Genomic DNA, 23779 nt, shown 5'->3' with positions numbered 1-23779 from the left:
ACACCCTCCCTGTCCATGTGGACTCAGAACGTGTGGCTTGGGTGTGATTGGGGACTAGGGTGGGGGGGTGGAGGAAAGTGTGTTTTCGTGACTGGGGAGACCCGAGGTCTAGCTCTGGCTCTGCCACCTGGGGCTGTGACACTGGATCAGTCACTTCTTTCCTTGAGCCTCAGTTTCCCCATCTGGGAAAAGGGTACAACAATCACCACCCTTTCTGCCTCCCTGGGTTTTGTGAGATTCAGGTGATGTACTTAGATGGCTCAAAGCTTATCTCAAAGCAAACGGCAATTTGGACCAAATACATTTAAGGAAGTCAAAGTAAAATTGATAATAACGCGGGCTACCGTTAACTGAGCTCTTCGTCTGTGCCCAAGGCCGTGCCAGGCTCTCAACTCTAGCTCATCGCGGCGCTCCTGTTGAGCCCCGTGGTACTGGCTCCCTTTCCTGCTGCAGGAACCGAGGCTGCAGGCACTGCTGCCAGTGCCTGACAGACCACAGCCCAGACTCGGATCTCTGTGGCCCTTGACTCTGCCACGTCCTGATCCCCCGGGAGCCACGTCTGCAGTCATGCTGCCTGTGGCCTCCTGTAGAGCCGCACAGAAAGGCTGCTCTCTTCAAGCTCCAGTGGGGGTCTCCTTGGACATTTATCTCTTTGTCCCTTTCAAACAGTGATCATAAAAATATCCGGAACCCAGGGGCGGAGACCTCTGATATCAGCCCTCGTCGGGCAGACTGGCTGTGAATTCTGAGTGGATGGTAGATGACTAAGAAATTCTCTCCTTTCTTCTTCTCCCATAATCTGAGAAGACACCCAACAAGTCCGTCTTTCGGTTTAAATTTGGCCAATGCCTTTAGTCTCCGGATGTCTCAAATTATGAATCCTGAGCACTCGCCATCTGCTCTTTCATGCATAACGGATGAAGCTGCAGAGAACAAAGTCGCCTTTCAGATTTGATGTGACCTTCAGCTTCACTGGGTGGATGTTGGGCTCTCCTCTCCCAGGGGGAGAGCCCATCCCAATTAAATCTCTCCAAGGACTTTCTGACAAGCCCGGAGAGGGAATCTGGGCGAATTCTGGGCCCTCGGTGCTTGTCTGGGGTCTGTTCTTCACCTGGCCTTCTTGCCTCTGCCACTCCCTGTGCACGGAGTACAGAGGTGGCCTCTTTGTTATCAGGGAGTGAGCTTTTCCCCAGGGCATACATGCCAGGCCCTGTTAGTCCTTTATACCTAACATCAGAGATACTAGTCTAACAACCATGCCAGGAGGTGGGTGGTCCTAGCACCATTTTCAAGATGGGACAACTGAGGGTCAGGGAGGATAAGTGAATTGACCAGAGTCTCACAGCCAGTAAGGAATGGACCTTGGATTTGAACCCCAGTCTGCCTGACGCCAGAGCTTGTATATTTCCACGGCACTACCTACCCTGCAGAGTGAAGGGCAAACCCAAGCCGAGCTGCCCATGTCCTGTTCTGGGGAGCCTCTACCATGGCACAGATGGGAGCAGGAGGGCCCAGGCCAGGCTAGGTACCTGGGGCAGGGGCCGTCTTCACAGACTGGTGGAAACAGACCTTTCCCACTGCTAGGGGGTGCCCTTGGGGCTGCTTCTCTGGACATGACCAGTTGAGGACTCGGCAGGGCGTGTCTCAACACATCAGGGCCCTGTCTTGCCCCCAGCCAGCATTGCCCAGCCTATGTTTGTGTGGGGTGGGCGGAGGCCCAGAGTGAGCTTTGGTGTCCCTCCGAGGGGGAAGGTGTCCTCTGGGAGCAGACTCAGTGTGTTGGGGTGGTGAATGCCAGCCTCAGAGGGCCCGGGAAGGAGGGGAACACATCTCTGGAACACTGGCAGCATCTGAACCCGTTAACTAGTTTAAGCTGCTGCACAGTGACTGTGCTAGGAGGCATTATTAGCCCATTTTAGAGACGATGACACTGAGGCCCACAGAGTTTATGTGACCTGCCAGCCTCACACAGCTGGGAAGAGGCGGGCCTGGGATGCAGAGCCCCTGTGTTCTCCACTGTCGCAAGGTGACCCTGCCCCTCTGCAGATTACTTGGAACATTTGGACAACACAATGTCCTCGCTTACTTAGGAGCTTCTGAGCCCAACACATGGGTGCTGGGTCAAATTGGTGCCTTTGCTTCCAGCCAGGACAGATGTGGGCTGTGTCATAAGTCCTTGTTGCCAAGCGACAATTCTGACCACAACTCCTGAGCCCCAGCACGGGGTAGGGCTGCCGGGACCTGTCTTGACCTCTTCACAGTCCAGGGTTTGTGGGTCCTGGTGCCCTGGAAAGCTCCTGGGCGTGGGCTAGGTTTGTACCACACCAGGGGGACGTTAGAAGTCAGAGCTGGAAGCCAGGGAGAATTCCTGGAAGAGGGGTGTTCCAGCTGGGCCTTGAAGGAGGGGAGAAAGGTTGGGAGCTCTGAGATGCCAGGGCCTGGGTCTGATTCACCTGAACCTCAGTGCCCAGCGTAGCACCTGGCACAGAGTGGCCGTCAGTGACTCGAGTCAGCTCATCAAAAGGGGGACAACCAGCCAGCTTCCTGTGAGACCCTGCTGAGAGCAGGGGCAGCCTCAGATCGGCAGGCAAGGCTGGAGTCTCTGCAGCCCAAAGATCCACTTTGCAGGTTATCTGTTCTGAAGGCAAAGCCACCCGATGGTCAACTTCCCCACGCACACTGGGCTTTGGCTCTCTGGGTCTCCATCACGCAGCCAGCAGCCAAGCACGCCCAGCCCAGCCTGGTTTAGTAAAACGTGTGGTCCACTCCTCTGACCTGACCAAAGATCTTGATTTTCAAAATGTCTTCAAAGCAGGAGTCTAGAATTTTCAGAGCTAGACAAGCCATAATGGTCCTCCAGCCCACCCTCTTTGCTTACAGTTGGGGACTGGGGCCCACGGAGGGACGGGCCATGTGGGCAGTTGAGAAGCAGAGCTGAGATGGGAGTGTTATTCTTTTCCAGGGACCCATGCCCTGTCCCCCATCCACCCCATAGAGAAGAGAGAGAGGTCCCTTCCCCACATGTGCTGGGAGGGCCGATGTGCTCGAGGTCTGTAGGGCTTGTGGGGAAGTGGAAATGATTATGATAAGAAGAGGCAGGAGAAAGGGCCTTGGTGAATTCTCAAGCACGTAATAAGCATCAGCTTATCACCCGTCTCTTCACTGCGCCTCCTCGAGGGCCCCAAGGTCTCATCTGCTGCTCGAGCTGCTGGCACAGATGCCTGGAAGAGAGAGCAGAGAGCTGTGATTAGGAGCATGGCCCCTAGAGCCAGACTGGGTTTGAACCGCAGGTTTGCCACTTATTAGGCATGTAAATGACTGAAGAGCAATTGACTTCATAGTCTGGGTCTCAGTTTACTCGTGTATAAAATAGGATGATAACAGCACCATCCACACGGGGACGTTTTGAGGAGCTAATGAATGAGTTGGTACTTGCGAGGTGCTGAGAACTCCGCCCACTGTGGCTGTCAATTGCTGTGAGGGCTTCTGGGGGAGGGGGGACATGCAGGACCAGTCTCACCGCAGGGCTGTGGCCCCACCCGAGATGGCAAAGGCGGGCACTTCTCTGGCGGTCCAATGGTTAAGACTCCACGCTTCCACTGCAGGGGGCACGGGTTCGATCCCTGGCCGGGGAACTAAGATCCCTCATGCTGCACGACACAGCCCGAAAAATAAAAAAGATGGCAAAGGGGGAGGAGACATGTCCCACCAGCTTCCACCCTGATGCCACCCAAGTGCACGCCCTGGCCCTTCCCTATCATCAAAGTGTGCTCCAGGAAAAACTCCAGAAACTTCGATATCCAGTCAGGATTCAGGCAAGAATACCTTCCACTCTAGCTGTTTCAAGTAGGAAATAAATCTCTTAATAGATTCGGCTCACAAAACCACTGGGAGGGCTTCCCTGGTGGCACAGTGGTTGAGAATCTGCCTGCCAATGCAGGGGACACGGGTTCGAGCCCTGGTCTGGGAAGATCCCACGTGCCGCGGAGCAGCTGGGCCCATGAGCCACAATTACTGAGCCTGCACGTCTGGAGCCTGTGCTCCGCAACAAGAGAGGCCGCGATAGTGAGAGGCCCGCACACCGCGATGAAGAGTGGCCCCCACTTGCCACAACTAGAGAAAGCCCTCGCACAGAAACGAAGACCCAACACAGCCATAAATAAATTAAAAAAAAAACAAAACAAAACTTCGGCAGGATGTCACTCCATTTCTGACCTCCTCCGATGTCATTAAAAAAAAAAAAAAAAACCACTGGGAGGGCTGGGGGTGTGAAGGAGGCCCCGCAAGGGTTCAGGGAATCAGGAAAGGCTGGAGCCGAGGGAGCTGCAGCCAGTGGCCCGGCAGCTCTCTGCTCCTAGGGTTGGTTCTGCGCGATCCGATCTCACTGGCAGAAGCCGATGTGAAGCCTGCTGGCCAAGGGAGGTGCGAAAAGTGGTTCACAGGCGTCCAGCCCCCGAGAGGGCACGTAGAAAGGAAGGAAGAAGGCGCTGAGACCACTGGGCACCCCGTCCTCCCCTGACACTCCTGTGGGAGGTGGGGGACAGGGAAACCGGGGTGGCTGGGCCAGAGGAAACCTCACCACCGTGTGGACTGTCAGATGCTGTGTTGAGAGCTGACACGTGTTATCTTCAATCCTCACGACAGCCATGTGAGAGACAAGACTGAGCGGCGAAGTGACAGGACCAGGGCTGGACCCCAGGTCTGTCTGCACATCAGCTTGGGCCCTGCCTCTGGATGCTCCCTGAGCCAGGCTGGCGGTCAGGGGTGATTCATTCAGCACCCATTGATTGAGCACCAAGCATACACACCAGGCTGGGTGCCTGGTGCTTGGAGCGTGGCAACAAACAAAACAACGAAGATCCCATCCCACGGAGTTGCGTTCCGCTGGGGGAGGGGGATACTGACCCTCCCCGCTCCCCAAATATGTAGAAGTAATCTGTGTGGTGCTCAGTACTAGGAAGAAAAAAGAAAGCCAGGGCTGGGGATAGAGGAGGAGGCGGGCGGTGCCGCTTTATACAGCGGTGGGAGGTCAGGGAGGTTTGAGCAAAGGGCCTAACGGAAGTGGGAGGAAAGAGCACTTGGGACAGAAGACACAGCAAGTGTGCCCCCTCCTCGGCCCCGCCGCAGGCAGGTGGGAGAGTGAAATGTGGGAGAACAGAAGGGGCGAGGAGCTCAGTGTGGCCGGAAGGAGAGAGCTGGGAGATGAGGTCAGAGAGCAGGTGGGCGCCGGGGACCTGGGGCAGGGGCGGGGGCTTCTGACTTGCTTGAGATGGAGTGGGTGGTCTGTGCAGAGAGAGACAAGATCACAGAGGCTGCAGAGACCCCCGGGGGCCGGGGCAGTCGTCCAGGGTCAGGCCCAAGAGAAAGCGGGCTCAGGGCTAGAAAAGGGGCGGGTGGGAGCTTAACGACAGGACGCACTTCCTCCTCTGTTTCCGACAGAGGCCCGGGTTTGAGGCGTCCGCGAGTCTGGGGTTCTGGGTCCCGGGCTTGTGCCTCCTTGTGTGATGTGTAGGGCTGGGGTCTCCAGGTCCCTGCCGGCGTCAGGCTGCAGTGCGAGCGTCCCCAGGCACGTGTGTCATTCCTCTGGGAGTGTGGAGTGAGCATGTGTCAGCTCTGCGGTCTGTGTTGTGCTGCAGGCGTGCGTATCTGAACGTGAGCATGTGGACGTCTGGTCTGGTGGGGAGCAGGCCTGTGTATTTCTTTGCGCATGTGTGGGTGCCTGCTTGTCTGTAGGGGGCAGCAATGGGGAATGTCTTTGATTTTGGCCCCTTCACTACTATCTAGTTCCCCTGCTTTCTTGACGTTCTGCAGAGCTCAGCTCTAATTTTTACAGCAAATCAGAACAGATGCCCCTGGGACCCAGGGGGGTTGGCATATGCTTCTTGGGGACTTGGGTTGAAGGTCTGTCCCGTGGGGTTATCTGACAGCTGAAGTAGGGAGGACGCCCAGCCCCTGGTTCCCGCGTCGGCAGTGTTTTAAACCCAGAGGCCCCCCTCCCTCCACAGGGACCAAGTTGGACCAGGGCTTTCACCACCTGGTTAGGAAGACTGTCTGAAGTTTGGGCCCCGCCAGCCCTCAGTAAGAGTCAGATTCCTAAGCCTGGAGGCCTTCAGGAAAAGCCAGGACTTCAGCACTGTGGAAAGAGCACAGAATTAGGAGTCAGAGGGACCTGGGTTCAAATCCCACTTTTGTCACTTACTAGACATAGTAACTAGTTCATAACCATGGTCAAATGATGGCTTGGTTTCCTCTCTGTAGAGTGTGGACCCACCTCATGATGTCATTATGAGCATTAAATGAGAACTTACTATGTGCCAGGCCCTGTGCTAAGGGCTTTGTATGAATCACCTCATTAAATCCTCACCATGACCCTCTAGAGTGGATGCTGTCCCCATTTTACTGAAGAAGAAACTGAGGCCCAGAGAGGTGAAGTTACTGGCCAAGTGTCACTCAGCGGGAATGGGAGATCCTGGGTTTGAAATAGGCAGTGTGACTTCAAAAGTAGCAGCGTGACACAGTGAATATGAAGCCGAGTGCCTGACTTCTGGTAGGAGTTTGGTCAGTGGTGGTTGTTATTACTGATGCCACACGGCTATCAAATTCTTGACCCCCAAATGATAGCTCTGGACTCTCTTTTCTCCTTTTAAATTTTAAAGAGGGCAGTGGAAAAGCACCAGACTCGGGAGACTGAAGTTCAGACCCTGACTCTGTGACTCATTCACTGTGTGACCTTGTACTAGTCACCTCCCCTCCCTGAGCTCCATTTTTCCTCATCTGTATAGTAAGGACACTCATTTCTGGCCTGCCTAAAAGGATCAGGTGTGTGCAAAAGAGCTTGCAGCCTAAGTTGACTGTGTCCTCCCCAAAAGACTTGTCCAAACCCCCAGTACGTCAGAATGTGACCTTATTTGGAAACAGGGTCTTTACAGAGGTGATCAATTAAAACAAGGTTATCAGGGTGATGTCCTTATAAAAAGGGGAAATTTGGACACAGGGCCAGCCAGGTGCAGAGCGAAGGGTGTGTGAAGAGACACAGGGAGAAGGCCATGTGAAGGCCAGGGTTATGCTGCCACAAGCCAAGGAATATCCGGGGCAATCAGAAGCTGGAAGAGGCGAAGCAGGATCTTCCCCTACAGGTGAAGGGGGGGACACGGCCCTGCTGGCACTTTGATTTTGGTCTTCTGGCCTCCAGAACTGTGAGACAATACATTTCTGTTGTTCTAAGCCACCCACTTCGCGGTATAGGTTTCCCCATTATCCCAAAGTTCCTATGAAACCTTTTGTAAGCTGAAATGGTGTAAAGCGAAGAAGCAGTTACTTAGGACACATCTTGCTAACGGATGCAGAAAATAAATCCAGTTAAAGCACAGATGCTCTCAGACACAGTTCAAAGCTAAAGTGGCTTGAGATGCTTTGATGCTGAGATGCTGAGCGTAGTTTCCCGGGAAGGACCTTGGCGGTGCCACTCTCACCCCTCGGGGTGCACGCTGCCTCTATGACGGCTGCTGCAAAACAAACGCTGAGCGCTATTCTTGCTTTTTCGTAAATGGTAAAATCCTCTTTATTTATTTTATTCATCTTTTTTGGCTGCGTCAGGACTTAGTTGCGGCACGCAGGGTCTTCGTTGAGGCATGTGGGATCTTTCGTTGCGGCGCAGGCTCTTTGCTGTGGCACAGGGACTTCTCTCTTGTTGCAGTGCTTGGGCTTCTCTCTAGTTGTGGTGTGCAGGTATTCTCTCTCTAGTTGTGGCACGGGGCCTCCAGGGCGCGTGGGCTCTGTAGTTTGCAGCACGCAGGCTCTCTGGTTGAGGCGAGCAAGCTCAGTAGTTGTAGTGCACAGATTTAGTTACCCCGCGGCATGTGGGATCTTAGTTCCCTGACCAGGGATCGAACTCGTGTCCCCTGCATTGGAAGGCGGATTCTTTACCACTGGACCACCAGGGAAGTCCCCGAAAATCTTCTTTGGATGTCTTTCAGTTAGTGAAAACAGGAACTAACATAGGTCTTTTGTAAACGCGAAGTGGCATAAAGCATACTTTTGAAAAGCGGGGAATACATGTTCTTTGTTACAGCAGCCCCAGGAAACTAAAACAGGCCTGTGACATAAGATCCATAATGCCCACCATTTTTTTCTGGGGATACAAGCATGCACCCCATTGACACTGTGAAGAGACCGAGGCTCAGAGAGGTGAGGTCATCAGCCCATCACACAACAGGTGAACGCAGTGCCAGGACCAAACCAGGGTCCTCCTGACCCCAAAGTCAGTGCTACTCTGCCGAGGAGCAGGGCCTGAGGCTGGAGGCCAGGTGACCAGGAAAGCCTGGGGCAGCCCAGGAACGGGGGCCCGGCTCTTCAGCTTTGCTCTGCAGCCTTTCCCCATCCTCCTCTGAACTCTGGGGCAGTCGCCCTGCCCTGCCTGCCTCCAGGGCTATTGGGTCTCACGGCCTGGGTCACTAGGACACACAGAGTATCCCCGGCCACCTGGCACTTGCAGGGGGAGGTGGCAGTTAGTGGCTCCCTGGTGTCAGAGCCAGAGAGCCAGGTTCAAGTCCTGACTCCACCGCTGCCTGATTGACATGAGTTTGTCACCACCCCCCTCTCTGAGCCTCAGTTTCTCTGTCTGTGAAATGGGACCATGAACCAAACTCTGCCTTCCCTGAAGGGTGGTCTAAAGGTACAGTGAGGTCAGGTGTGGGTAGAAGCTCAGAGACTGCTATGACGGGGCTGTTGCCCAGGCAGGGCTTGTGAGTGGAGGATATAAAGTCCTGCCTGGGGTCCCCAGGGCACTGTGTCCCCAATGCTGGCTGGTGGGTCTGGTCTAAGGCAGAGTGGGAAAGAAGGTGGGCCAGGTTTGGGAAGATTCTAAAAGTTCTGCCTCCCCCCTTCAGCTCCCCTAACCTGGGTCCTCTCTCAGCCCCCTAGGGTTGCTGTGGCGAAGGGGAGATGGATTAGGATGATTCATGGTTATAATTTATCAAGCACTTAGTCTGTGCCTAATTTTTGTTTTAAGGTAATTTTACAACAGCTCTCTGCAGAGTAGGTGATGTTGGTCCCATTTTACAGATGAGGAAACTGAGGCTCAGAGAGACAACGTGACTTGCCTCAGGTAACACAGCCAAGAAGGGGCAGGGCCAGGATTTGAGGCCAGGCCTCACTCAACACACCCTGTCAGCCCGACATTTGGTGGAAACTGGGGTGGGGCCCAGAGAGGGGATGGACCTTGACTAAGGCCACATGGAAGGGCAGGGGTCGGACCTCAGGTCCAGGCCTTTCTTCCTCTTCAGAGAGCAGGGCTGAAGGGAGAGGCGGACACCCACGTGTTTAGCAAACCCCAGTTATTGGTCTGGAGCCTTTGCCTGCCCCTCCTGGTGTGGAGGAGGCCATGTGTTGTCAGGCAGAGGCATCAGGCTGGCCTGAGGCACAGACCGGAAGAGGGCCAGTGTGGCCAGGCCAGTGTTTGGGCTCTAAGAACAGACTGACTTCTGCCTAAAGCATGGCTGCAGGGTGCCTCAGTCAGGGGAGGCCTAAGCTGGGCCGTGGGTGTCCCGCCAGTGGCTCTGGCCCATGGCGATGTCCTGTGAGCATGGCATTCAGTCCCAGCCCTGCTGAGTCACCCCCAGGCAGAAAAAGCCAAACGCCATCTCAATTCCACTGCCCAGGAAAGATCGGGAGAGGATGTCTTGAATGCTGCAGCTTTACTGCAGTAAGTTTGTCGATTCAGCTCATTACATTTAATTAGAATTATTTAATTAGAATCTTAATAAAAGAGTAAAACAGGAAGGAGGCTGAGAAGCAGAGGTAAGCAAATCTGTGCTGAGCGTATGAAGTAGACCCAGCTGGGCGGCGGAGTGGCGGAGGGGCTGCCAGCACATTTGCCTGGAAGGTTGGGGATAGGGGTCTGCATGTTCCAGGGCCACCAGGGCCCAGGGATCTGGCAGTGGGGAGAAGGGAGCTGAGGGCCTGGGGCAGGGCTCTCACCCACCCATTCCGTGTGCCGGCTCCCGGCCTGAGGACACTGGGCCTGTGGAGATGAGTAGGACCCGTTTCTTGCCCTCAAGGGAAACAGACAAGAAGCCAGACAGTTACAGAGCCCAGTGTCCCCGGGGGGTCAGAGTTCACTGCAGCAGCCCTAGACGGGTGTCTGACCTGGGCTGGGGGTGGAAATCTCTCTAGAATATTGATGCCGGCCTGCAGTGACACCTGAACATTGAGTTGCAGTTACGATGAGGAAGAGGAGAGCTTCAAGCAGGCTTGGGGGGAGGCTCCTGTGGGGGGCAGGGAACAGTGGAGGTCAGAGTAAGGACCTGGATCCAGGTGGCTGGTTCCCCATCCCAGCGCCATGTCTGTGGCCTCTAGCAAGTTACCCCACCCCTCGGAGCCTCATTTTCCTCACCTGTGAATGAGATGCACAGCGGAACCCGTCTCCTAGGGCTCTTGTGTAGTTAGATGAGCTGATACACGGACAGCACTGGACCAGCAGCTGGTACATGGTCAATGCTATGTGCACTAGCTCTTAGGATTCTTCTTCTTCTCCTCCAAGGTGAGATGTCCAGGGGTGGTCAGTTACACATGTCTGGGCGGGGGTCTAGCTCTGGTGGTCATCAGTGAAGCCACTGGTGTGGGTGGGCACCTCAAGAGAGAATGGTGGGCACTGCTGCCACCCATCACCTTCACTTCCTCTTTCCTCATTCCCTGAAGGACCCAGTTTGTTCAGAGATCTGCCCCCAACAGAGCCCTTACTCTTCATGGCAGCTGATCCCACGCACCAGCTCCAGAGGGGGTCTGGTGAGACTCAGCCAAGTATGGTCATGGCATTCCCCTGCTGCTGGTTCTCAGTGAGACTGGAGAGCCGGCCTGGTTCCAGAGTCAGGGGAGAGTCTCCCTCTCCCCACCCCCTCCCCCTGCCTCTCCCATCTCCCCCCCTCCTCCTCCCCTTTCCCTCCCTGTCTCCTCATACTCTCCCTCTTCCTCTCCCTCCTGGGTACCTACACAAGCAGGTGGCTCCATTGCCACCCCTTAGGGAATGAGAGCTAGGATAAAGCCAGTGATGTGCTGGTGTTTTTTCCTCTTCAACTGAAAAAAAAAAAAAAAAAAAAAAAAAAAGCCCTGATTTGTAGCGCTTGCTGATTTCCATGGTGTAAATATCTCCTCCATAGCCAATTTCAAACTGCCAACATGATGCCACTGAACACAGAGTTAGGATACACACAATCACCTCTTGCAAGCCATCATGAACCAGCTCCAGCACCGCTAGATGTAGTCAACCCGGAGGATGGCAGAGCTGAGAGAGAAAAGCATGGGGACCTCTGACAGCCCTGGGAGCTGCCGGGAGCTGTGCATTCCAGTAGTCTGCCTTCCCTGGACCTCCACTGTCGCAGAGTTTTCTGTTGCTTGCAGCCAAATGCATCCCATGTGCTGTGGGGATGCAGAGTAAGAAGAGAAGAGGACCCAGGGTCAGCCTCAAGGAACCACCAGCATGAATGCAGCGGGCAGAGGAAGAAGAGGCTGTGAACTCAACCGCCACCGTAGTTTGACAATGCAAAGGATCATGCTTTGCATTTGGTTTTCCACAAACTTAATCCTACTGCAGTAAAAGGTAATAGAATTTTTAGTCCAGTTATAGAAAGTTCCTAGGCTCCAGTTCATGCCTTGAGTCAAGAATTTAGGTATTGAGGTTTGTTATTGTTTTTCTTTTAATTGTCTAGTGTCATAGAAGCAGCCACCCCATCTTTGAAATCGTGCCATTCTTGTGTTCAATGGCTGCGGCCACTGAGGCCCTCACAGCTTTGCCTTCAATGGCACTTTTTTCCAGATGGCCACAGGCCATAATTTAATTAATTAATTTAATTTAATTAGCTGTTTCACCACTACATACCACAGGCTGCTAGATTCTCATCCTGGATACTAACTGGATTTTCACCACCTTCAGCCCCAACTAGAATAGATTATTATTTCCTTCCTTTCCCTGAGGGTGTCTTGTCTGAAACCTACCCCCTCAGACCAATTTCCAAACCAGTCAAGTTTCTTGGTTGAAAACAATGGAAACTGATGCTCATTAAGCAGAACAGGAACTTATTGGAAGGACACCAAGGAGCTGGCAGAATAGACTGAGAGCGAGGCTCAGGGAAAGGGCGGATGTGAAGGAGGCTGGCAGCTCGGGACACAGGCAAGGAGCCCGTGTAGGCAGCGTCTGGTTCTGGTGCTGCTGCCAGGGCCGCCTTCGCTGGGCATCACGGCCTGGGCACGGCCTCTGGTCCCCAGGAATGAGCCCCGCCCCGACTGTCCTCTGTAGCACCGTAGTGGTCCCTGAATTCAGGGTGGGCTCCTGATTGACGGACGGAGTCTGGTCACGTGCCTGCTCCTACTGACCCGGGGGCATGTCAGCCTCTGCAATGGGAGGGCAGAGCTGCCTTCCTCTAAGATTCACCCCACAGGGGAGTCCCCCAAACAAGAGAGGGGTTTGAATGCTGAGCAGGAGAAAAAACAAAATCATAAAACAGCAAATATTCACCTTGGCTAGGCACCGTGCTAACATTTTGCCTGAATTATCTCTTGATCTTCACAATTGTTTTCTGAGCGGTATTACTTCTATCAACCTCATTTTACAGTTAGGGAAACAAGCTCCAAGTTTCTTTATCAGTAATAACCCCAGACTTTTGGGGTACTGTGAAGACCAGGCTGGACGCCTCAGAGCCAGGCTTCTGGAGGGGTTGCCCTAAATGGGGCGTCACAGAGGTGGGAGGAACCTGTCCAGTCTGAGCGCTGCCTAATTCTAGATGTTACTGCTGTTGGCCTGCCCGGAACAGGTCCTGGACCAAGGGGGCACCATCCTGGGGACGGTGGCAGACACAGCTGAGCCACCAAAAGCAAACAGTGCGTCAGGAACATGTGTTTTCTGGTGGGCCTCAGCACATGGGCCATCTGTCACGAAGCTGGCTGCAGCCAACAGCCTGAGGTGGTGCCCACTGCTATGTAAACAGAGATGCTGGGTTCTGAGAAACAGAGGTGTGAGCCCCCTCGCCCCGCAACTAGGAAGAGGAGAAGGCATCTGAAAAGGAGAGAAGCCAGCCAAAGCCCAAGCATTGACCCAGGAGCCTCCTGCTGGCGGCCCAGGTTTCCCCCATCCGACCAGGAGTTTCTGAACCTGAGTCGGGGCGGGGAGTCTCCCTCCTTAGACGAGGCTTCTGCGAGTGGAGTGTTATCTCTTCCAACATATCAGGAGGTCCTGTGTGCAGGGCTATGGCCCCCATCTCCTACTGGGGCTTCTAAGGGAGGAGTGTCTCTCCCTTCAGACCAGGGGCACCTGAAGGCAGGGCTGAGTGTTCTGAGAAGTCTGTGTCAGCGAGAGCCATGCAGTTTGCAGGAGCAGGACCAGCAGAGCTGGATGGAACCTGATCACACTGAAGGGGAATTGAGACCCAGAGAGGGGCAGGCGCCTGCGGAGTTCATCCCCCAGCGCGTAGCTGTCCAAGACAATATCCTCGGACTCTTGCCTCCCAGCCAGGAGGAATTGGGGTGACAGGGAAGGTGTGGCCTTAGGAATGCAGCTCCCAGAGCCAGGCAGGAGGGGGCAGCCCTGTGGGGACCAAGGCTTGGCCCTGGGCCGCCGACCCCACCCCTTGGAAACGCCTCCGGTTGTTCTGTCCTGGATGTTTGCATCCTTGGCCAGGTTCCTGGGCAATTGCCTCATCCCACGGAGGCCAACAGATGTGCACAGCTGGAGGAGGGGCTCTGGGTGGAATCCAGTCCTGCCTGGTGCCGGCCTGGGCCAGGGAGCTGGGAATCTGGGTCCTGATCCCCGCCTCCACCTCTACCTGGTTGTGTGGCCCTGGGTAGGGCTGTGGCCTCCCGGGGCCTCAGTTTCTTCTCTGTCTCATGGGGGAGACTCTTCCTTCTTTCATCAGATGTTGACTGAGGACCCACGATGTGCCCGGCTCTGTGTGGAGCCCCGAGCACAAGCCAGACCCAGCGGTCCCTGCCTTCAAGTAGTTTATGCTCCTTGGAGAGCTGATATCGAGCATCTGTAGCAGTTTGTGGAGCTCTCGGCATACAGGGGGCTTCACAAGAAGCGGTTTCATTTTTCTCCAATCTCTGACCCCAGCTGTGCGGTGGCAGATCCCAGGGTGCTGTGGTCACTTTGTTATTACAAGGCCATCTGTTTGAAATCCCAGTCCCAGAGGCAATTCAAAGCTTTTCCTTCCTTTGTCCCCAGCCACTAGGCTTATGGGACTTGGAGAGTAGTGTGTATGTGTGTGTGTGCCTGCACGCACGTGCGTGTGTGTGTGTGTGTTACCCCACATGGGGGGCTGGCAGCAGGGATGCTGGTTCTTTCCTGGTGTCCTGACTCTAGTATCTTAGAGTATTTGGGGTTCCATGGTCTTCTTCTGGGATACTTCCCCCCTCCATCTTTTTAAAATGAAATTTTTTATTTTTAAGAAATTGTGGTAAAGTATACATAACATAAAATCTACCATCTTACCCATTTTTAAGTGTACAGCTCAGTGGCATTAAGTACGTTCACACTGTTGTGCAACCACCACTAGTGTCCATCTCCAGAACTTCTGTATCATCCCAGGCTAAATCCCCCTCATTTTAAAATGATAGCTGTATTGAGACATGATTCACATAACATACAATTCACCCATTTAAAGTGTACACGTTAGTGGTTTTGAGTCCAGTTACAGGGTTGTACAACCAGTATTACAATCAAATTGAAAACATTCCATCATCCAAATGGACATTCCCTTCCATTAAACACCTCAACCCCATCTTCCACGACCAGCCCCGCACCTTACCAACCACTGATCTATGTTTTGTTTCTATGGATTTGCCTGTTCTGGACGTTCCCTTTAAATGGAATCACACACCATGTGGCCTTCTGTGTCTGGCTTTTTTCACTTAGCATAATGGCTTCAATGTCCGTCCATGTGGTAGCAGGTGTCAGTGCTTCATTCCTCCCTCTCCATTCTTAAGGTGTAGCCTCTCTGGTGTAGGGGCTGAAGGAATCAGGGCTCAGCAGGCAACAGCTCCATGTTACCACCCACGGCCGGGCTCCTCTCTGTGGATTGATGCTGCTGGCAGCCAGTGCCCTCAGCGTGGCAGGTGTCTGAATGCTGGCTCACCACCTTGCACGTGTGTGCATTCTTCGTGGGTCCTGAGGGGTCAGTCCCTCCCCTCTCTGATTGTCAGTTTCCTCATTTGTCAAATACCTTTCTTAATTTATTTTATTCCCATTTTACAGATGACCCAGAGAAGGAAGGCAAGGCAGTGGCGCCCAGGCCCCCAACACCCAGCCCAGGGCTCTTTCCTCTACCCCTGGCCATTGTCCTCTCAGGAGTCTGGGCCGGGCCAGTCCCAGGGGACTCACTGTGGGCAGTTGATGCGGAGGCCCAGCTTTCTGAAGATGAGTGGCACTGGGGTTCCCATGATAGTTGTGCTGGGGGGACCGCAGCCTGAGCCACCTCCCCTCTCTGCAGCCATCTCCGGGCCTGCCTGGGAGCTGACTCTGATTGCCCTGGGGCCCCATCGATGTGTGCAGACCGTTCCCTACAGACACCAGGCTCCAGCAGTGCCACAGCGTTCCCAAGGGTCTCATACCCAGATCCCTGCATCCCATACACCACATGGCAGGATTTGGGGCCCAGCATGGCAGTGGCGGTGCAGTTTGGGCGGTGTCTGGGCTCGCTGGGCCTCTCGTGCCCACTCCTGGGCAGGGCTCTGCCTCCAGGCCTCAGGGGCCTTAATCCAGTCTCAGAGGCAGATTCACATCCCTGAGCCCCAGCCCAAGGCTTAACCTTGACTCAGGTTCCAGGCTAAGATCCCAAACTGTCCCTAGACTGAGACTTGCCCCCAGCTCCATTCCAAGCCCTGATCACAGCCCCAGACTGAGCCCTGCCCCTGGTCCCAGGCTGAGCCCTTACCAAAGATTAAGCTCTAAACCTAGCCCCCAATCAACTTGACTCTGGTCAGAAGTTCAATCATGAGCCAGCTCTAATTTCAGTCCTGACCTCAGTCCTTGGCTGAACTGTGACCATGGCCACAGACTGATCTCTACTTTCCAAACAACAAACTAACCCTTGACCTGAAATGTAACCCAAGTGGGAGCCCAGGAGCCCTTCATAGGGCAGAATTTGTGTTGGACCTAGAAGGAACGTTAGTGCTTCACTGGGCAGAGCTGTGGGGCCTATGCACGGAGGCTCGGAGGGGGAGAGTGGAGAAGGAAGTGGCATCTCAAAGAGGAGAAGGGAGTGGCCAGGGGAGTACTGCTGTCCAAATGCGGAGAGGGTGGAAGGACTCCGGACTCAGAATCCATAGCTGTGGATCTAAGCTAGGCTCCCTCATTTATTGTAACCTTATTTGGGAGGAAGCCGCTGGCCTCTCTGTTGTTGCTTCTTCATCTTAAAATGGATCCACCTGGGCTTCCCTGGTGGCGCAGTGGTTAAGAACCCGCCTGCCAATGCAGGGGACACGGGTTCGAGCCCTGGTCCGGGAAGGTCCCACATGCCACGGAGCAACTAAGCCCATGAGTCACAACTACTGAGCCTGCGCTCTAGGGCCCGGAAGCCACAACTACTGAAGCCTGTGTGCCTAGAGCCCATGCTCCGCAACAAGAGAAGCCACCACAATGAGAAGCCCACACACTGCAAAGAAGAGTAGCCCCTGCTCACCGCAACTAGAGAAAGCCCGCACACAGCAACCGACCCAATGCAACCAAAAATAATTATTTATTTATTTATTTATTTATTTATTTATTTATTTAAAAAATAAGGAAAAAAAAAAGGATCCACCTGCTTTCCTCTTGGTTCATGTACCTCCCTGAGAATGTAGTCTCTATCTTGCCTTTAGGTCTTCTTACATACTGACCCTTTGCCTGGACCACTCTTCTTTCCTTGCCCACTCCTGCATCCCCAAAGCGAAATGCCCCTTCCTCTAGGCAGCCTTCCTGAAGTGCTTTGTGGTGGACATAACATGAGCCCTGATCATCCTTCAGTGAAAGATTTGGTGCCCTGGGTCTGGAGCGCTGTCTGCAGGCAGCCTTCACATTTCAGCGGTCACCCGCTTCAGGGCTGCCCACATCCAGTGACTGATGAGGGACTGATGGCAGGAGGAGAATCAAAGACCTCCTTGCAGCCATCTCCGACCAACTCCAGACAACTCCCTTCCTGCCCCTCCCTTCCTGCCCTTCCCTTCCTCAGGTGTTGATCTCAGAACACTCCCTGCTAAGCACCTACATGCTGACCTCCGTCTCAGATTCTACCTCCAGAGAACCCAGCCTCTGACACCCCCAGGCCAAGCCCTAAATTACACCCATGGCACTTGGTCATCTCCTCTAGAACACTTATGAGAATGTAGAGTCCTTCCTTTTTCCTGTCTCCTTGTACTGGAATCGTCATGCAGAGGGCATGCACACAGCGCTAGCAGCACACGGTGCATATGGAGATCGCAGGGGGAAAACTCAGAGGCAGAGACGTAGTAGGGTCTGCAGTGCCCGGAGCTCTCATCAGCCCCCTCATGGGTTCTCAGCATGGCAGGCATGTCCTCCACAGGGCCAGTGCTCCTGCAGAGGGGCCTGCCCCAGCCAGCCAGCTGGACGTGCAACCGTCGCCAAGAGAAAGGACCCACTCCGGACTGTTGGCCAGAGAGGTAAGAGGGAATGTGTAATTTCTCTAAGTAACAAGAAATATAACAAAGGATGTCTGGGTGTTCGTGACACTAGGGAGTACGCTTGCCAAAGCCCAGGGCTGCACCCCAAGGATGCGGTAGAGTCTTGAAGAGTATCAGCAGGCAGGAACACGGATACCCACCAAAGCTGGGGTTGGCTGTTGCCCGCAGACTAGTCTGGTGCAGCCAAGCCAGCTCTCTGCTAAGCTACCAAAGGTGGGAAGAAAATGAGCCTCCAAGCCTCTTCAGACTTGTCTCTCATCAAAAATATATGCTTCGTGAGGGTAGGAGCTGAGTCTGTCTTGTTCCCTGCTCAATAAATTGGACGTGTGTTATGGATGAATAAATAAATAAATAGATCAAGAGATAAGGGATGGAAAAGCAATTTACACTTCTGAAGTATTATGCGAGGCAGGGGATAACTGGGGAGAAAGGCTTCTTCTAGAAGTTATTCCTTAGGAGAGGCCAAAAAAAAAAAATTCTATTAATAGATTCAATTAATAAACATCAGCCAAGGTAAATGTTAACAGGAAGCACCCCTGCAAATGTTGGCGGTCTCTCAGGCAGGGCTCGGGGTTGGCTGGCACTCAGGCAAAGAAGGCATCCTCCCTCCTGTTTGCTCAGAGCACGGTCTCAGCCCTGGGGGAGCCTCATCCCTACATCCTGAGTGGGGGCCACAGCCCAGCTGCTTCCTGGAAGCTCACCCCACTCCAGCCACTCCGGCCCCTTCTGTGTTCCGTAAACACACCGAGCCTGTTTCTACCTCGGGGTCTTCCCCCTTGCTGTCCCTATTGTCCCTCTTCCCCTCACTTCCTTCAGGTTTCTGTGCAAACATCACCTCCTCAGAGAGGCATTTTCTGACCCCAGTCTAAGATAGCAGCCACTGTCCCCATCACTGCCCATCTTTAAAAAAAAATTCCCCAACTCTGTTTTAATTTATTGAGAGGACTTGTTACAACCTGAAATTGTGTATAGAATATATATGCCTTTTAAAACATTATTTGTTTTGTATTTTTGTCCAACTCCCCCCTCTAGAATGAAGACAGGGAATTTTTCTGTCCTGTTTACTGCTGTATCTCCTAGAACAGCGCCTGGCCCTTAAGTAGGCACTCAGCAAACTGCTGAATGAATAAGTGGGGTGTGAACTGGACAGAGTCCCTGTCCTCAAGGGGCTCCCCTTCTAATAGGCAGCGCTGCCAGCTAACTGGGCAGTTTCTCTGTCATGCGCTGAGTGATGTGATGAAGGCATGGGGGATGCTGGGGGGGAGGGACAGCGAGGAAAGGCATAGGACCGTGCTGGGAGGATGAGGGATGGCTTCTTGGATGAGGCCACATCTAAACCAAGACCTGAGTACTGAGTCAGAATTCTCCAACTAGGAGGGAGGAGGAGAGCATTCTAGGCAGAGGGAAGTAAAGGTTTAAAGTCCTGAAGGCAAGAGAGAGCCTGGAAAGTTGATAGAATGTAAAAAAGTTCTGTGTGTCTGGATCAGAGTGGGGAGGGGGAAGAGGCACAGAAGAGATTGGATGGTGGGCAGGGGTCCGCTCACAAAGCATCTAGAGCAGACGATAAGGCAGGAAGTAACATGACCAGATCATATTTCTGCTTACCAGTGTTTTCTAAACATTCATAATCTTCGGGAACTTTGCCATATCTGGCATCTCTTAACCCAGTGATAAATACTATTCACTTAATACTTTACATGTAACCGACTCATTTTACTTAAATACATTCATTTAAAAGGGAAACCCTTTGTAAACTATCCTAACAACTTGTGTCATATACACAAACTAACAGTAAAACTAAACCTAATGAAAATGAAATAATGTTCCATTTCACCATCTGCTAAGGTTCTGATTCCAAAGTCTACCTTCTCTTGTCAAAAAAAGAGATTAACATGTTGGCAAGTTGTTAAAGATGAGATAGCACCAAACGGGACTTGCTCCTTGACAAGATCATCAGAAAGATTCAAAGAGGATTCAAAGGAAATATTAATATCTTTCTTACTGTGTGAGGCAGTGTTACTTCAGCTGTATCTGGATTTCTTCTAAGATTATTTCATAATGACATAAAATAATCTTATACATGACCAGTGGTACGATTTCCACAGAGACTCACTATAAACCTTTCAGATGTCTGTGACTGAACAGAAGTAGGGTATGGAAGAGAAAATGGGGTAGATGGCCAAGAAAACTGAACAAGCCAATCAAACTGTATTCCCTCACTCCTCTTACATTGTAAAACCTATCCATCCATCCATCCCACCACCTGGACATCCATCAGCCTGCCCGTATGCCCACCCACCTTTTTGTTTCTCTGCTTGCACACCCACAAATCCATTTACTTACCCACTTGTTCACCTGCTTGCCCATATACCTGAGTATCTTCTCACCTGCCAAATACATGCACCCATTCCCTCCATACAACTGCTCTCCTGAACGTTGCCCATCCATTCCCCTGTTTACCTATCTACCTATTATCCATCCACCCAACCATCCATCCAACATCCATCCATCCATCCATCCATCCTTCCATCCATCCCATACATTACATTCCACACTTAGTGTCTTGACCCCTAGTTCTCCTATTCCTTCTAAAATAGAAACTGTGGCTATGACCCCTTTAGCTGAGTTCTGATTTGGGTGTTCATTGCCTCTTACAAGCTTCAGTCCTCCCTGAGCTTCCCTTTGGGTTGTCCCCAAATGGAATCTCTGAAAATCACCTTATTCTTGCTGCCCTCATACACTCCTCCTCACCAGGGGTCTTATTTTCCTATAACCTTACCAGGGTAGAGTCCTAGATTGTCAAAGATGAAAGGGACGGCAGAGACCACTGAGCCCAAAGCTTTCAGTTTCTAGATGGGAAAGCAGAGTGGGCAGGTCACAGGATGAGCCAGTCACAGTATTAGGAACCTTTTTATTTCTCAAGATAAATCCTCCAGTGCCCATAAACTACTCCTGCATTTCTAAAATGTCAGGCCTCAAAGCAACCTTAGACATGATCTCTGCGTGGTTTTCCAGATGGGCCTCGCAGGGTGGGTGTTGTGAGTGGTCTAGTCTCCGATTCCCTACAGCCCTATTTAACTAGAGGATGGGAGTATGTGGGATTTTTCTTTTTTTTTTTTGAACAAAGGGTTTTGCTGCTAAGAGGAAAAAAATGTTTAAACCCTTTGTTCTCATCCAGTGCCCTCATTTCATGGACAAGGAAGTAGGTTCAGAGGGGAGAAGCTTCCTGCTCAAGGTCACACAGCAGGTAAGTTGCAGAGCAAGTGTGCTAACCCAGGTTTCCTGGCCTTGTCTTTTTCCTTTGCTGAGCATCTGCTGGCTTTAGAGGGACCTGAGTTATGGCAGCCAGGGAAGAGGGAATGCTATTCTTCTAGCCCAGGAATTCCTAGGGAGGGCAAATGATCCCAATCACTACTTACGGACTGAGGACATATTATATTAAAAAAATTAACTGTGGTCCTCGGGATTCCTTGGCTCCCTTCACTGGGAACTGGCTGCCAAGAGGAGGCAAGCAGGGGCACCAATTTTACCCCCAGCCTCTCTTTTATGATGACCCCCGCTCCTCAGCAGTATCTCTTTGCTCTACAAAATTCTGCCTGTTAAGGTTATGGGCACAGAGCACACTTTGTCCACTGGGACTGTGGACTTCGCCACTGAAACTGATAATCCCTCTTGGGAGAGGCACGAGATGTTTTCCTCCCCTGACACACAGTGTGTGCTGCTCTCCGCTCCCTAGCGGATGGCGGCAGTGTCAGGGCTCTGGGGACTCCTCTAGCTCAGCGGTATTTGAAATGCCGCCTATCGACGTTCTCTAGGAGCGGGGCCAAGCTCCACAGCACCGACCTTGTCCTGAGACCTTCCACCTGCGCCTCCTGTCACTCTCAGAGTTTTCTGGGCTCGTCAACATTTGCTGAAGTGTCATCCTTGCTTGTTTGCAGGTCAGCTTTATGCCCTGCCCCTGGCCTTTTAACGCAGGTAAACTCTCTTTGCATAACATAATCATCTGTTAAGGGCAGGCTCTGGAATCAGGCCACCTGAGTGCAAATTCCAGCTGCATTGCTTACCGGTTATGTGCTCTTTGGCAAATTGCTTAATCTCTCTGGGTCTCAGTTTCCTCATCTGTAAAAATGGAGAGAGAAAATAATAGGAAGATACTTGGGCTGGGCTCTGAGGAAGAGGGGGAGAAGAGGACAGGGAAAAGAATTGTGGGCAGAAGGGAACAGCATGTACAAAGGCCCTGTGGCAAGAGGAAACAGAGCACTTTACCTGGGACTGAAAGAAGGCCCAGGACTGTGGAGACACCCTAGCTTGGCTTACTCAGCACCTTTCGTAGTGTGCCTTCCTGTACTAGACAGACCTAGAAGCTAGACTTCTGAAGTCAAGCATACAGATGCGATTTAGGTTCTATCAACCATGGACGTTAACACTGGAAGGCTGAGGCCATACTTCTCTGATATTCAGTCAAGCGGAGTACTGGGTTGTTTTTTTTTTCTGCGGCTGCTGTTGCAGAGGGTTCAGTGTCTAGCCGCTTGTCTGTGATTGCAGAAGAAGAGCTGGGGGCACCCCTCCTGCTGGCAGGGATCAGGGCAGAGTATAGTCCTGCAGCCAGCAGTGGTGGTGGCAGCATCCAGATTCCCAGCTTCCCAGTCATGACAGAGGCTGCAGTGTCACTCTGGGGATCATTTCTGGCAGCTCAGCCTAGGACCAACCTCTCTAGCCCTCCCAATAGTGTGTGAGCACTGTTTCCCTGTATTACATTCCTTTCTGCTTAAATGAACTGCGGTGGTTTCTGTGATCTGAAGCTTAGCTGGACTGTGGTGGACAAAAGAGGGCCACACATTCTTCCCATCAAGAAATGGAGCTTGTTTCCCCTCCCCTTCAGCGTGGGCTGGCTTGTGACTTCTTCACCAAAAGAAAGTGGTGGAAGTGATACTCTATCAATTCCAGGCCGAGCCTTGAAGTTAAGAGGGGGAAGTTTTTGCTTTTTTACCTTGTGGAAAGTTCACTCTTGAGACACTCTCTCCGAATCCAGCTGGCATGCAGTGAGAATCCCAAGCCACATGGCGAGGCCCTATGTGGCCTCTATTTGACAGTTCAAGTTGACCTCCCAGGCAACAGCCAGCATCACCCACCAGACATGTGAGTGAGCACCTTGGAAGCCCAGCCCGGTCATGCCTCCAGATGGTTCCAGACCCAGAAGAACCACACAGCTGAGCCTAGTCAAACCCAAGAATCACGAGAGAACTAAGATTTGGGGTGATTTTTTGGGCAGCAATAGATAACCCAAATACTGACTTGTACAGGCAGATAGAGTAAGAGGAAGAGGGATGAAGCTGGAGAAGATTATGTGGAGCCTGGTAAGCCATGGTTAGGAGTTTTGTTATTATTCTAAAAGCAGTGGGAAACTGCGGAAAGATTTTAGGTAGAAAGGTGACACTATGGCGTTTACCTTTCATATGGATCACCTTGCCTGCTGCGTGGGGAACAGACTGGAGGGGGATCCAGAGAGGTGAGCCAGCCTGGAGATGAATGCAGGTGCTGAGGCAAGAGCTGAAGGTGGTTTGGACAGAGGAGTTGGGTGGGGCTGGGGGTTAATGATTGAAAGGGAGCAAAATGGAAAACCAGTGATATTTAGGAGATAAAATTATAATGACTCGGGGACTGCTGGTAATCTATGTGGGCTTTACCTAACTAGTTCCTTCTATTCTCTGTGCCCCATACCTCTACAGAGTCGACAGTGGAGAGAGCAAGGACTCAGGTATCAGACACATTAATCCCAGTTTACTACTTAGCTGCTGTGTTACCTTGGGCAAGTCACCTAACTTCTCTGGACTGCAGTTTTCCTCAAACGGGGGCAATACGAAGCATGATCATAGTAGGTCCACTTGTTTACTGAACAGTGCCTGGCACATAGCAGGCACACAATAAATCTTTGTTGAATGAATGAATTTAGTGGGTTGGAATTAATGAGCTACAAAGAAGAAATGACCTTATTTTTCTCCTCCTCCTGAAAACTTCTGTCAAGGAGGGGTTTCCCTTCCTGCATGTCTCCGAGCAAAGGCTGAAAAGAAAGCTCCTGGAGCAGGACCTGGAGGAGGCCACTGTCTGGCTGGGT

At 52.4% G+C, this 23779-nt stretch overlaps 1 protein-coding gene and 1 long non-coding RNA gene across 10 annotated transcripts in view; one reads left to right on the top strand and one right to left on the bottom strand.

The window, feature by feature from the left end:
• LDLRAP1 (low density lipoprotein receptor adaptor protein 1) overlaps positions 1 to 23779 on the top strand; it is a 48325-nt gene extending 24546 nt beyond the window's left edge. For 4 of the 9 annotated variants that reach the window (XM_082398360.1, XM_082398356.1, XM_082398366.1 and 1 more), the window contains exons 9-11: positions 17547 to 17643; positions 20843 to 20911; positions 21480 to 21735. In XM_082398360.1, coding sequence (XP_082254486.1) covers positions 17547 to 17643; positions 20843 to 20911; positions 21480 to 21578 — 265 coding nt within the window. In that variant the 3' untranslated portion in view covers positions 21579 to 21735. Of the gene's footprint in view, positions 1 to 15241; positions 16748 to 17546; positions 17644 to 20842; positions 20912 to 21479; positions 21736 to 22967; positions 23022 to 23152; positions 23222 to 23393 lie in introns of those variants that run through there. The other 5 variants (XM_082398358.1, XM_082398357.1, XM_082398359.1 and 2 more) reach the window with 4 other exon arrangements.
• Positions 248 to 21785, bottom strand: LOC309631706. The gene is made up of 3 exons (XR_014246438.1): positions 21729 to 21785; positions 6035 to 11415; positions 248 to 3221 (listed from the first exon to the last, which is right to left on the bottom strand). It is a non-coding gene; the product is annotated as an uncharacterized lncRNA (long non-coding RNA).

This window comes from Balaenoptera borealis (genome assembly GCF_965194805.1).
Source record: "Balaenoptera borealis genome assembly, chromosome: 1".
NCBI lineage: Eukaryota > Metazoa > Chordata > Mammalia > Artiodactyla > Balaenopteridae > Balaenoptera > Balaenoptera borealis.
This window is presented reverse-complemented; position numbering and strand designations above follow the sequence as displayed.